At 28.2% G+C, this 15182-nt stretch overlaps 1 protein-coding gene across 1 annotated transcript; it reads left to right on the top strand.

Annotated features, from left to right (window-relative positions):
• Positions 1-12121: 12121 nt before the first annotated feature.
• Positions 12122-15182, top strand: LOC102580573 (protein WALLS ARE THIN 1). Its single transcript, XM_006341932.2, has 6 exons — positions 12122-12427; positions 12519-12581; positions 12923-13039; positions 13202-13607; positions 14050-14201; positions 14715-15182. Exons 1-6 carry the CDS (start codon positions 12201-12203, stop codon positions 14905-14907), a joined length of 1158 nt encoding a protein of 385 aa, XP_006341994.1. The 5' UTR covers positions 12122-12200; the 3' UTR covers positions 14908-15182.

Here is a 15182-nt window from a genome sequence, read left to right as displayed (position 1 = left end):
TTGTATCTCATAGAATTAGTCGATAGATATTTTTTGTTTATTAATTTAATAATTTAAAGTTTATGATTTTGAATTGAACGCATAACTCGTCCTAGTTACTAAGTTTATTATTAAAAAATTATATATATATACAAGTATGTAATATAAGTAAATGTTAATAAGTTCGTTTGAATCCGTATTTAACATGTTATTGTATCTCATAGAATTAGTCGATAGATATTTTTTGTTTATTAATTTAATAATTTAAAGTTTATGATTTTGAATTGAACGCATAACTCGTCCTAGTTACTAAGTTTATTATTAAAAAATTATATATATATACAAGTATGTAATATAAGTAAATGTTAATAAGTTCGTTTGAATCCGTATTTAACATGTTATTGTATCTCATAGAATTAGTCGATAGATATTTTTTGTTTATTAATTTAATAATTTAAAGTTTATGATTTTGAATTGAACGCATAACTCGTCCTAGTTACTAAGTTTATTATTAAAAAATTATATATATATACAAGTATGTAATATAAGTAAATGTTAATAAGTTCGTTTGAATCCGTATTTAACATGTTATTGTATCTCATAGAATTAGTCGATAGATATTTTTTGTTTATTAATTTAATAATTTAAAGTTTATGATTTTGAATTGAACGCATAACTCGTCCTAGTTACTAAGTTTATTATTAAAAAATTATATATATATACAAGTATATAATATAAGTAAATGTTAATAAGTTCGTTTGAATCCGTATTTAACATGCTATTATATCTCATAGAATTAGTCGATAGATATTTTTTTTTTATTAATTTAAAATTCTAAATTTGTCTAGGTTCATGAGCACCTTTGTTTTAATTTCTTCTAGGTCTACTTGTTGGCCATTGTGTGTAAAATGGAGACATACATGCAGACATATAAAATCTATATGACTCAGCATAAATGTTTTTTATTCTTTTTTGGCGTGAAGTCAAACAATCAAAATCCTTTTTATGATTGAGTATTAAGAGCCTTCATTATTCACGTAATTAAAACCACATCAAAGTTATATTACTGTATAATTCACTCCAAACAAAAATAAAACTGTAGTTAGTCATGAATTTTGTCGTTAATTCGTTGCTGAATTGTTCGTAATTAAGAGAATTTTTTAATATATTATTGACGGATTTTGTAAACAAAGATGACTCCCCAAAATCAGATTTTTTTTAAAAAAGTGAAAGTTGGACATGAAACTATTTCTCCATTTTTACCATTTCAAGTTTTTGCCTCGTCTAGAGAATTCGATTAATATGACAATAACATATCTAGTTTAGTTCCACAAGTGAGGTCCGAAAAGAATTTGATTAATAAGTTGAAAATCACTTTGATTTTTCTTAACTACATACGTCAAGAGTTAATAATTAGTGTGCTAACATTCATTGCGTATTATTCTTTGTTAGCTATAGACTGGAAGGCAGTTTTTTAATTTTATTTTTAACTTGAGGTGAACTATTGACTATACTCTATATTCTCCCAATAATAACATCAACTTTAGCTTAAAAAAAATATAAAAATAAAACCTGCATAATTTAGTGGATGCAATGATTTTACTAAATATATTTCATATTCTTCAGTTAGTTTCAGAACCGACCATCATTTATAATTTTACAATGGAAAGTTTGCCCAATGTTGATTCCTTCTTAATTAGTTTAAGTAATTACTCAAATGGAATTGAATAAAGGGAAAGATCTTATCATCTGGCGTTGTAATGCAATAAATAAGATTTCTTTGTTTCGAATAAAAGCTTTGAATTAAAACTTTAAGAATAAAAACATATCCTAACAAAAAATCATTTCTTTTAGTAATAAATTTTACGTAACACAAATCCACATACAAAAAATCTTTCCAACTCTCCAAATCCAAATCTAAATCTTACAGTGTCAAACACTTTTTCACCCACCAACCCACAATATATTTTTGTTCCATGAGTGGGCATAATTACCAAATTAACTTTTTTCAGCCATCATGTGCGTAGAGAAAAAAAGGAAAAATTGGATTACTAGGGAAAACATGAGGGAAGAGGAATAATGATAGTGATCATTTCTTTTTATTCATGTGTAATCTGTACTGTGAGATATTTTAATAATATAATAATTAATTTAAACGGTTGATCAGTTGGTCAAATAGGACTTTAATTTGATGAGAAGACTAAAATATTAGTCATTCTACGTATATATTACTCTTTTCCGTCTTCCGTCCTAATTTATATGATACCTTTTAAATTTGAGATTTAGGCATTTTTCTTCTTTTATCAAAGGTTTTCTTATGTTTTTCAAATTTTTTGAATCGTTGATTGATTTAACTCATGTTAACTTTATTCAAAAAAAGAAAAACTTAAAAATTTCATGTTCAAAACTCACGGTAAAAATTTAAAAATTTGACTCTTAAAATTTGAAAGTGCCATAGTAAAAAAAAAGTAAAAAATTGCAAAATCAGAAGGTTACTATTTTTTTCCCCTTGATAAATGAGTGAATATTCCATAGAAATCCTTTCCATCAGCGATCAGCTTTAAACATTTATATATATATATCTGCTAGGAATATTATCTTTCAAAATTAATAGAAAGAGAAAAAGGTGGAAAATATTTTTATGGATATTATTTCTCCTTTATCTTGATTTTAAAATTAGATATTTTTCTGCAGAGTTTTTTTAATTTGAGATTGCTATATAATCTACAAACTGTAGCATGCTTTTTCTCTTTTTCTTGTACCCTTTATTACCTTTAAATTGCACGAATGAGGATTTTTATATATAGGAATAATTAAGTAGACAAGCATGCGTTAATTAAATCTTAATCTTGATATGTATCACTGGATTTAACTACATAATTAATGGCTGTCTACTTACTAAACAACTTTTTATTTTTGTGAATTTCATGATCATGATGTTGATCTTTCGGTTAGAGTCTAATGAGTCAACTTATCATTCATAATTATATTTGACTCTAACTTTGTATACACAATTAGAAAAAATTAATACACTTAATTACGAACCACCTTCTCACGCATAAATCTCAAGAAAAGAAATACTCAATTTGGCTAAAACAAAAATTTTAGCCCTTACTAAAATTTGGTGTTTGATTAACAATTAGCTCTTCTTTTATCTTGCACTAATTAAAACACTCCAGAATAAAGAATTTTATGTTGATCGATGTAAATGGAAGGAAGAAAAGTCTTATCCCCACCAAATTGACTCATGTTCTTGACTCTACTGCTATCCACCCTGAGTCGACTATATTGATATGTCGCCCGAACCCATTTTCCTTTCATAAAGCAGGGCATTCTTTGAATGTAGATGACATTTTTGGGAATGACCCCGATCAGACTCATAGTTGAATATAGCACTTGTATTATAAAATTAATTAAAGGGAAAAAGGACAAATATACTCAAACTATCGTAAATGGTATACTTTTGAGATATTAATGCCTCTGCCATTCAAAAACTAGAGCATATATGTCGTTCACTCTAACAGAAGACTAAATAGGGAATACACGTGACACAATCTTATTTGTCGGTCCGATATTTAATAAATATCGGGTCGGTGGATAAGATTATGACACGTGTATGTCCGTTACTATAAAGGGTATATACGCTCTAGTTTTTGGATGGTAGGGACACCAATATCCCAAAAATATGACGGAGGATATCTGCATACCATTTACGATAGTTCAGAGCTATAAAGTCACGTTTATACTAGTGGCTACTTATTTTTGATAATATAATAGTTGTTTGTTCCTATTAGATGTTTTTGCCACTACATGAAGACATTAAATGCATGCCACGTGTACTTTATCCTAACAACTTAAACATGAAATAACATTCCTAATTAATGCAACTACTAGCAACACCGAAGAGACTTACAAGGCACAGGGTGAAGGCAGCACGAAGATTCTCTCGTGCGAACAAAATCCAAAAACTATTAGTAGCTGTCACAATTTGTACATGTCTAAATTTTATAAGGAGTTTAAATTTCTCATCCGTCATAGATATAGTATTTTAATTTATTTCATTCATCACTCTCACATTTTTGGATTCGGAACATTCGAGATTTGATTATTTGATCTAATTCGTGCACATTCATAGACCAGATGTATTTTCCCCTTTTATAGTAGAAGCTTACATCGGATCAGACTTGACTATAGTACATTGTCATTATGTCTTGAGTTTAACTCACGTACTTCAAAAACAATCTCAAAGATCAAAGGATTGTCTGAATCTTATATGGAGCCCAAAATTCTCGTAGGTCTGTCACCGATATGGTATTTTATTCCATTTATCAATAGATGTATGGTTGGAATTTTGTAACCCTAAAAGAGGATCAAAGTATGCATATTGTAATGAAAACCATTCATATTGTTTACAACCTGACTTGGTCTGGATGGTGTCCGACCGGTTTATTACTAACGTCCGGCTCAGTTCCCTCCTTATTTCTTCCTCACTTTCCTTTTTTTAAAAATCTCCTTTAAAATTTCCCTCTTTTTCCCATTCAAATTTATCCCTAAATCGGGTTAGAAAAAATATTAACTTATTTATATATCGTCAATGTAATTTAACATACGAAAATAGCTTAGATGTCATATTTATCGAGCTACATATTTTGCAAAGGAATTTTCTTATTGTACATTATCTAAAAGCTGATTAGGTTAATATTGCATTCTTTATAATATTTATGTTGTTCATAAATTAGATTATTTTGTGGATCGAATTTCACTTGACTAATTGTTATAATAATTAATTGGTTGAATCAATTTTTAAAAAAGTCAAATCAAACATGCTATTTATAGGACTATACAAGGTTGTGCTCATCTTCTATAATCATAAATGCCATCGTATATATCCTCTCTTTAATTATTAGGCTAATTGTACTACTATATTATATTATCTCCCTCCATTGTTAACTGACATGATTTTCTTATTTAGAGTCAAACTATAGGAATTTTGACTAATATCTTATGATATATTTATTCATCATATTGATTTGTAAAAAAATGCAATTTATAGTATTTTTTGTATAGTTTTTGAATATCTAAATTTTTTGTTTAAAATATTAAATTAATGTAATCTAAGTTAAATTTGATAATTAGTCAAATTAACTTTCGAAAAATGTAATAGGACAGACGAAAGGAAAGAGTACATACTAAAGCAAAAGTAAGGCTAGTTATGAAAGTGTGAGTTAGTTAATCACTGAGTGAAAAAGATTTATACATGACTAAATAACATTACTGTTAATAAATTATACTACTTCATTAGTTTATTTTTACTTCTCTATTATTCTAAATATAGATTTTCACTTTTATTAATCAGTTTTAACATATAAAAAAAGATAATTATTTTTCTTTTTATTTTTACCCTCAAAATTAGTTACTTATTTCCAAGGCCTAAAATTGTGCATCAATTAATATGATATTATAATAAAATACTTTTATCAATAATTATCTTTTAACGAGCGTTTGATATTCAAAATGAACATGGAGGGGTATTACAAGGCGATGGATCCAAAGAGAATCTGGCTAAAGAACTATAGCTATCTTTTTACATGACATAGCCGTGACTGTCAGAAAGGATCCATCTTTTAAGGATTAAAAAGGCTAAGAATTGTATTTTTTTTAAAAAGAAAATATTCTCAATCTTTTTTGTTTTCTCTTTGAAAAAAAAAACTTTGAAGAATTTAAAGTATGATGATGGTGTCAATTGATGGGGGACAAAATGTCTCTTAAAGCAAATAATATGATAGCAAAGCCCAGGCCACACTTGAGCTAGCCTTTGGGAGTGGAAACCTCACTGGAAACACTTCATTAGTTGCATTAATCAATAGGCTAATTAAATTAAACAATTAAATTATATATATACAAAGTTAGTCAGACGTGAAATCAAAACTTCAATTTTATATGGATTCTGAATTTTAGAACGATGACTTCAACTCTTCAAGTATATTAACAATTAAGCTCTAAACTCAGTATTTGTACAAAGAAATTCGTGTTCGGACTTCTACTCTAGCCTTGTTGTTAGTGTAAACAATTTTTCACACTATGTCAGTTTACTATAAATGACCTGATTATGTAAAAAACTTTTTTACGTGCACTAACAACAAATATAACTTAAATTGTAATCTATAAAATTGTCTTAAGAGACATCATAATTGACTTAATCGTACTATTAGTAATTACTATAAGAAATTTTCATATCAATTTTTGAGGGGAAAAAAGTGAACAAAAGGAAAAAAAAAGAAGAAGGATTTTGTTTGTGTTGGCTGCTACTTTTAAATTATTTTCTTTCCGTTTTCTTTTTGATATATTGTGGACCAAATAGTTCACTTAAATTCTTGACAATAGATTAAAAGATGAAAAGTTTTTAAAAGAGAGTGCTTTATAATTTGGTAAAAGGAAGAAAAATATTTAGATTTTTAGCTATCGAAATAATAGCTAGTAGAACATAAATAATCATCAAACTATAGAATTTGACTTATGAATAGATATTTATTTATTTACACAATAATTTATTTCTCGTATCGACAAAATCAAAGAGGGTGAACCCATATCATCGTATACGTATGAGTAGTTTTAGTTTTTAGAACAACTATTTCAAGTAATAATAACTAATTTCTAAATTTAACGTACACTTATTGAATAAATTTTTTAACACAAATACATTGTTTGAACGAAAGCTACTGAATTCAACCGAGCTGTTACTATCGGTACCTTACAATTTTTATGACCGACTAAATCTTGAAAAATCAATAATTAAATCAGTACCTACTAGGGGTAATATTTTTGTAGATTTAGTAGCCAATTATTTGGTTTTAATCCGTGAGCTTACCAGACGATGATTTTTAAAACGTTCACAAGTATGGTTAGTTAAGCTCTTCAATTTATAATTTTTGTATATATACATTAAAAAAAAAATCATTGATAATTTTTTTAATTTGATTTGGTCAAATGTTTGGTAACACGAATGGAATCACGAGTGGACTCATATGAAAGTGATTAAGATATATTTTGAATAATTTATGGTCTACAAGTTTGTGTCATACAAATGGTCCATAGACCATACCTATAACAACGTGTGGTATATATATAAAGTTATTAAATTATTTGTGACTTGAATTTCATTAAATTCTTGAAATAATGAGAAACAGTATTAGTATAGTCTGTATTTGTTTACTTTATACAATAAAAATTATAGAGTAGAGTGGGTAGACATTTTAAAGCACTAAAGTTGAATCATTGGACTAAAAAGTAAGCTCTATATATTCATTAACCTCTCAATAACCTTCAGTTTGAGTTAGCATATAAAAGTATAAGTTGTATGATATCTTACTTTATATTATGCAATATGTCGTTTTTTACGATTTGAACGGTTGATTAGAAATGAAAAAATTAGCTCACATTTTAGTAGCCCTTTGAACATAGCCTCATTCAGATTTAAACGGTTAAGTTATGAACTCTACGTTGATTCTTGACCCAACAAATCAAAATGCAACTGCAATAAAAATATTTTGAGAATGAAAATTATGTAAATTTCAATCAATAATTTCAGAAAAATACATTAATTTCTTTCCAAAAATAAGGTAACAAACGAGAAGTTGGGTCATGTTGAACCTGTTGGATTATGACATGTTACTTGATTTATTTGAACTAAATTCATATTTGACCAAAATAAATTTTAAGAAAGTTCAATTACGATCCGTTTATTAATTTAGCTCTTTTTAACTCGTCTAAATATTTGAACCAACAAGAATCACACGACGTGAGATTATTAGAGCAAACATGATCTATATATTTGGTCGATTTTAACTCGTTCGTATTTGATCTAACCCGCTTATTTACCACCTCTTGATCATGCCGCGTGAAGCTAGAGCACACAGGCAGACAAACAATAGGCAACAAATGAAACCCAACGTAGAGCTTAGCAGGATTTGTTGTGTGGAGGGGTTTATGGTGGGGTTTTATCAACTAAAGCATGCATGGGGTGTGTGTACCCACCACCCCTCGTGCACTCTATCCATTGATGGCTGCTCACCACCTACCCCTACACAATCCCCCACCCAACTAGGTGGAATCAATATTTGAAATTTATAAGTTTGATATTTTAAGTTTTTACGTTACTGAATCCAAAACTAATAGAGTAATTTGTACATATTTAATGAATTTCTTACTACAAATTACTGAGTTTGACCGAATCTGTAATCAACATACTGACTCCGTCCCTTACCCTACCCCCAACTCATCAATTATCATCATCATTAATGGCATGCTTCCAAAACAGAACCTCTTAGACACAACACTGTATTTGTGATCTTCTTTTTTCTGATTTCCTTTCACTAGTGGGAGTCTCATGGATTGGGTTGTCTTGTCATCCTCTGAGAAGGCTTGAGCTTTTTACTTTATTATTTAACTAAAAAAAATTATTCTTTTTCTTTTCTTGTTGGGAAGAAATTAAATTCCTTCTTTTTATTCCTTTCACCATCAATAAACTAAATATGTAAAAAGTAGACAAGATTAGAGTTTAAGTTCTAACAAACACAAAAATCGTTAGACAATTTTTTTTTCCATATGATTGAGGCATAGAGCCTTAATAGTCACTTAAGACTGGTCACCGGACCGGGTTATACCGGTCGGTACCGGTACCATTCCGGTTCGTTCCGTTCCAGTAGTCTTCGGGACGGAACGGGACACCGTGAACCGGTACACGGGACGGAACGGTATCACGATTTGATACCGGTGTACCGGTACCGGTTTATCCCAGTTTATTCCGGTTCCGTTCCGGTCCGGTCCGGTTCCGTTCCGGTCCGGTTTATTAATTAATTTATATTTTATATTATAATTTATATATAAAATATATATAACTTTCCCAATGTTTGATATTTGAAATGTTTGAAAAAAAATGTTGAATAGATTGCTACTATTTTACTAATTGAAGAAAAAATAATATTAGAAGATCAAGTTGATTATAAAATAATTATTTATAACTTTAGTTTTAAAAAGTTAGAAAACAGACTTTAAATAAAAATTATATTTATAATTTTTCTTTGAAAAAAATAAAATAAATTGCAATTTGGCTTTAGATCATCAATGATATTGATCCGCCCTTACTTTTAATGAGTTTGTGCAATGTAAATTCAAATTAATTGATATTTCAAAACACATATCGAACGCATTGAGTGAGAAACATGAAACAATATATTTATTAAGTAGTACTTTCTACGTTTTAAAATGGCTTGTTTTTCTTTCCTTTAATGTTCTTGTTTTTAGCAAAAATTTGCGTATAACATATTTACGATTTTAATATTAAAATGTATTTTGATATATTTTATATATATTTAAATAAATTTATAAAACCAATTCATATAACACATTTCAGACTATAAGATTAAAATGTGTTTTGATATATTCTATATATATCTTTAATTAAATCTACAAGATTCAAAAGTTTTTTTATTTTCTTAAAATTTGTGTGATTGTGTCATTGTTTTATCCTTATTTTTATTTTATTTTTAAAATTACAAACTTAAGTTGTTTAAATTACAAGTTATAAATATAACTTATAAGTTATAACATATTAATAAGTAATAACTTATAAACTTCAAAAGATTCAAATCTTGAAATTTGAAAAACTAAGACTAAAAAACTTTTTTAAAAAACTTTATTAAACTTAACTTGTAAAATTAATAGGTAAAAAATAAAAAAAATAATCTTTAAAATAAACTTAAGTAAAATTACATTATAATTTATAAATTTCAAAACTATTAATTTAAAGTTTAAACTTAGAAAAATAAAAAAACATCATATTTTCGTAATTCAAAAAATCAAAATAACTAAAAAAAAATTAATCATTTTTTTAATAGCTAGATGTGTCGTCCCGTTTATCCCATCCCGTTCCGTTCCGTTCCAGTCCATTCCGGTTCCATCCCGGTATATAGTGGGACGGGACGGAACCGAGTATCTGTCCCGGTAATTCCGGTCCGGTTCATCCCGGTACCGGTCAACAAACCGGTCAAACCGTCCCGTTCCGTTCCGGTACCGATTCGTTCCGGTCCGATGGTTCCGTTCCGGTCAGTTGCGCAACCTTTATTAGTCAGAGTGAAGTTACTAAAATTATATAAATGGTGCATGGATAAATATATGTGTGAAGTTACTAAAATTTTAATAGGAGTTAATATCTCATATGGTCACTCAACTTATACTTCTTTTCACGGAAAGTCACTTAACTTTCATTTATAACCTCAAAGTCACTCAACTATAGATTGTTTCCACAGAAAGTTACTCAACTAATAGTTCTTTTCATAGAAAGTCACTCAACTTTCTTTTATAAAACTTCAAAGTCACTCAACTATAAATATTTTACCTACAAAGTCACTCAACTATTGATATTTCATTTAGAAAGTCATCCAATCAATTTAAATATGTTTTCATTAAATTTTGTTAAAATGCAATTTTCGTTTTAAACTAATTTTAGTAAAAAATAATAATTAGATGCTCATTTAATTTTCTTATTAATTTTTTTTGTTTTAAACTATTCTTTTAGAAAATAGAAGAAGATACGCATTTTAATCATTTTATTAAATTTTATTGAAATACTATTTTGATTTAAATTATTTAAAAAAAAAAAAATTCATTTGAATTATTTTATTAAATTTTGTTGAGATACAATTTTTATTTAAACTAATTTTTAAAGAAATAATAACTATTGTGAACCTAATACAAAAATAATAATATTTACACTGTAGCATTTTAAAATCGAAAATGATGCATTGCATTGCATCCACCGTTACTAGTGCTGGTGCCGGGATGCATAACAGTTTTATTAAAAGAATCGTTTTAATAATTTGGTATTTAAAAAAAATTAAATAAAATAATCAAAATGAGTATCTTACTATTTGTTAAGAAATTAGTTTAAAACAAAAATTGTGTTTCAATAAATTTAATAAAATAATTAAATGAGAATCTTATTATTTTTTAAGAAATTAGTTTAAAAGCAAAATTATGTTTTAATAAATTTAATAAAATAATTAAAATGAGCATCTTATTATTATTTTAAAAAAAATTATTTTTCAACAAAATTTAATGAAAACATATTTAAATGGGTTGGGTGACTTTCTAAATGAAATATCAATAGATCAGTGACTTTGTAGGTAAAATATTCATAGTTTAGTGACTTTGAAGTTATAAAAAAAGTTGAGTGACTTTTTAAGAAAAAAATAATTAGTTGAGTGACTTTCTGTGAGAAAAATTCATAGTTGAATGACTTTGAAGTTATAAATGAAAGTTGAGTGACTTTCTGTGAAAAAAGTATTAGTTGAGTAACCATATGAGATATTAACTCATTTTAATAGATACTTAGTAAGTTTTGAAGTCATATTTGTCAGATGCAATGAATTCGTAGTGAGAAAATATGAATGTGTGAAATCATCTTCGGATTGATTTCTCAAATAGTTACTTAACTGAGTAGTTATTATCTTAGAAAATTCTTCTTATTCTTGATTTTAATTTTTCAAAGAAAGAGAAAAATATTAAAAACATTTCTAAACTCGGCGTGAATTACTAGTTTCATCCTCAAACTGTTGACTGCCTTAAAAACATCCTTTAATTTGATTAAGAGTCTAATGCTCCTACAAGAGCTTGAGACCACTTGTTATGTCATGTGACAAAGGTGTATCTAAGTTAATACATTAGTCAAGTAGATGAGTGTTTTTAAGGTTGTTAGCAGTTTAAGAATGAAACTAATAATTTGTCAAGTTCAAGGATGTTTTCAATACTTTTCTAATAAAAAATTAACTTATGAAATAATAACTATTAATTGAATGTCCGAGAAATCAACTCTATCATCACCTCTAGTCCTTTACTATAGTTAGTAAATATGCTAATGTAAATGGACTCAAATATCATTTTATAAAAAAAGATCTTTTTTTTTTCTTTTAGATTTTGAGAGAAGGAAGAATGTGGGAGACAACCCAAAACATAAGAAGGTTAAAAACAGTTGACATAACATATTTTAAGGACCCCATAGTGTAGGGTCATGTCAACAACTAAAAAAAAAATTACTTTTCTTTTTAGCTATATTTATACCTCCCTAACTCTAAGAACCTAAGCATCCATCACAACTCATTTCTCTCTTTAACTAATCATCTAAAAAATTACTTCATTCCATTTTTAGTTCTTATTTTTCTCCAATGGCAGATACTAGTGGTTCAGCCACTACTAAGAGAATAATGGGTTTTGCTATGCCTGAAAAAATGCAACTTCACTTAGCCATGTTGGCTTTGCAATTTGGTTATGCTGGTTTTCATGTTGTCTCTAGAGCTGCACTTAATATGGGCATTAGCAAGATTGTTTTCCCAGTTTATAGAAACATTCTTGCTTTGCTTCTACTTCTTCCATTTGCCTACTTTCTTGAAAAGTACGCAAAATTTCTGACTTCGTCACTGATTAATTTAAGATGGTCATGTCTTGAAAGTAATAACTTATGTGTGTGTTTTTTTCTTCCTCAGGAAAGACAGGCCACAACTTAATTGGAATTTTACCATTCAATTCTTCCTCCTAGCAGTTATTGGGTAGGATATACTATCATGAAAAAAAAAAAAGATACTCCCTCCCTCCGTCCTAATTTATATTGCACTTTTCAGATTTTGAAATTCAAACAAGTCTATCTTTGACCGTAAAATTTTCATATATCTTTTAAATATTTTGAATTATTTAATTATTGTGACTTATACTACTTTTTACATAGTTTACAAATATATAAATTTCATTTCAAAAAATTTTAAAAATTTTATGTGCAAATTCACGGTCAAACTTAACTTGTTTGTCTCTAGAAAAAAATGAAAAGTATCTCAAGATGCAATGATTACTATGTAAATATTAGCATCTTATTTTTTCCTTTTTTTATTTTTAGAATTACTGCTAATCAAGGATTCTACTTGTTGGGGTTGGACAATACTTCCCCTACTTTTGCTTCTGCCATACAAAATTCTGTTCCTGCCATAACATTTCTCATGGCAGTACTACTCAGGCAAGTTCTCTCTATTTATACACTATCGATGTAAAAATAATATTTACACTATCAGATCATCTTCACGATAAATTGAATAACTACTATGACAACATATTTTAATTATATCGTTACATTGTCAGTATATATTAATTATTGATTCGTTAAATAAAATAATTTCAGGATTGAAACAGTGAGACTAAACAGAAAAGATGGTATATCAAAAGTGTGTGGAACATTATTATGTGTAGCTGGAGCATCAGTAATTACATTATACAAAGGCCCAACAATTTACAGCCCAAATCCACCACTACAAAGGACTTCACCTATGTTACTTGCTTTAGGAGATGCTAATGGTAAAAACTGGACTTTAGGATGCATTTATTTGATCGGACATTGTTTATCATGGGCCGGGTGGCTCGTATTGCAAGCCCCTGTACTCAAGAAGTACCCGGCTAGGCTCTCAGTCACCTCGTGGCAGTGTTTCTTTGGAGTCATACAGTTCTTGATCATCGCGGCTTTCTGTGAAAGGGACCCTCAGGCTTGGCTAGTTCACTCTGGTGCTGAACTATTCAGTGTCTTCTATGCTGTGAGTATATTTATGTCAAAATATTCTTTTGAAAAAAAACAAAAAGAGATTATTAAAATTAGAAAATTAAAGTTGAAATAATGACTTGGTTGAAAAAAAAGTAATATAATTGAAAGCTATTTGTGAGACATTAATGTGTATAAATCAACAACAGACCAAAATACCAATCATAAATTCCAATTGAAAAGAATCATGTGACATGATAAGATAATTAGTCAAACATAAATGGATTTTTTTTTGCAATATTTTCCCTACACACTTTATTCTATTGTAGTTATGCAATAAGACAACAAAATAATAACTAGATGGACATATGGTTAGTTATAGATAGTGAAATGACAACAATATTTTGTGTACTTCATTTATTTTTCCTTTTATTAATTAATCTATATTATTATACGAAAATGAAAAGTCAAATTAATTGTAATTTATAATTATACAGGGAGTGGTGGCATCTGGTATAGCATTTGCAGTACAGATATGGTGCATTGACAGAGGGGGTCCAGTTTTTGTTGCTGTTTATCAACCTGTTCAGACTCTTGTTGTTGCTCTGATGGCTTCCTTCGCGTTAGGCGAAGAGTTCTACTTGGGCGGGTATATTTTCTTGTTTCATTCTATGTTATATTGTCAAGTGTATATAACTTAAATTCTTATTTTTTTTTTTATATGTTACGTCTAGTAATAGTTGGAAAAAGGCAAAAACAAATTAGTTTAGTTATAAATAAATTGTTGATTTCTAGTATAGCGTGATAAATATATTTCTAAGGGAATATGATAAAATAAAGAAGAAAGTTACATTTTTCCTCAATTATGCATTTTGTGAAAAGACCCCACAACGCACATTCCTTCACCTCATGCCATTACATGTAGTTAGGTTACATTGATCATGAATATATATATTATAATTTATATGTGTCAAACTTTTTTTTGTTTCTCAAGAATCACCCTAGAACTTTCAAACAAATTTTTGTAGGTCCATCATATTCTCTCTTATAAACTAATATTTCCATCCGCACCGCTATCAAATAATTGCATATATATATAATCGTAACATGTTAAAATATATTAATAATTGTCAGTATGTATAAATTAATTAAATTTTTACAGGATTATCGGAGCGGTATTGATCATATCAGGATTGTACTTTGTTCTATGGGGCAAAAATGAAGAATCCAAATTTGCAAAGGCAGCAGCAGCTGCAATTCAATCACCAGTGGATAATTGTAACAACAGGCCAACAAGTCACATTAAGTCCTCTTTGGCACAGCCACTTCTTGCTTCTTCAACTGAAAATGCTTAAGGAAAAAAAAATGTTTGCTATCCTTTATATTAGTAAGAAGAAGAAAAAAAAAGATTGGTGTGTATGCAATTTTTATTTTTATTTTGTTTTTGGTCTAGTATAGGTTTTGTTCCCCTTTTTATTTTATTTTTTGTAGCAATCAAAAGGGATGTGATGAAGTACTATTTTTGGAGTTGGGTCTAAGCATACAAATCCCAAGTTGGTTTTTTGTATGTTTAATTAATTTTTATGTACTAATCTATGAATGAAAAAAGAAAATTTTGCTTTTTATCATT

The sequence above is a fragment of the Solanum tuberosum genome, unplaced genomic scaffold (genome assembly GCF_000226075.1).
Source record: "Solanum tuberosum cultivar DM 1-3 516 R44 unplaced genomic scaffold, SolTub_3.0 scf00032, whole genome shotgun sequence".
Lineage (NCBI taxonomy): Eukaryota > Viridiplantae > Streptophyta > Magnoliopsida > Solanales > Solanaceae > Solanum > Solanum tuberosum.
Note: the sequence above shows the minus strand (reverse complement) of the source record. Positions and strands in the feature narration are given on the sequence as shown.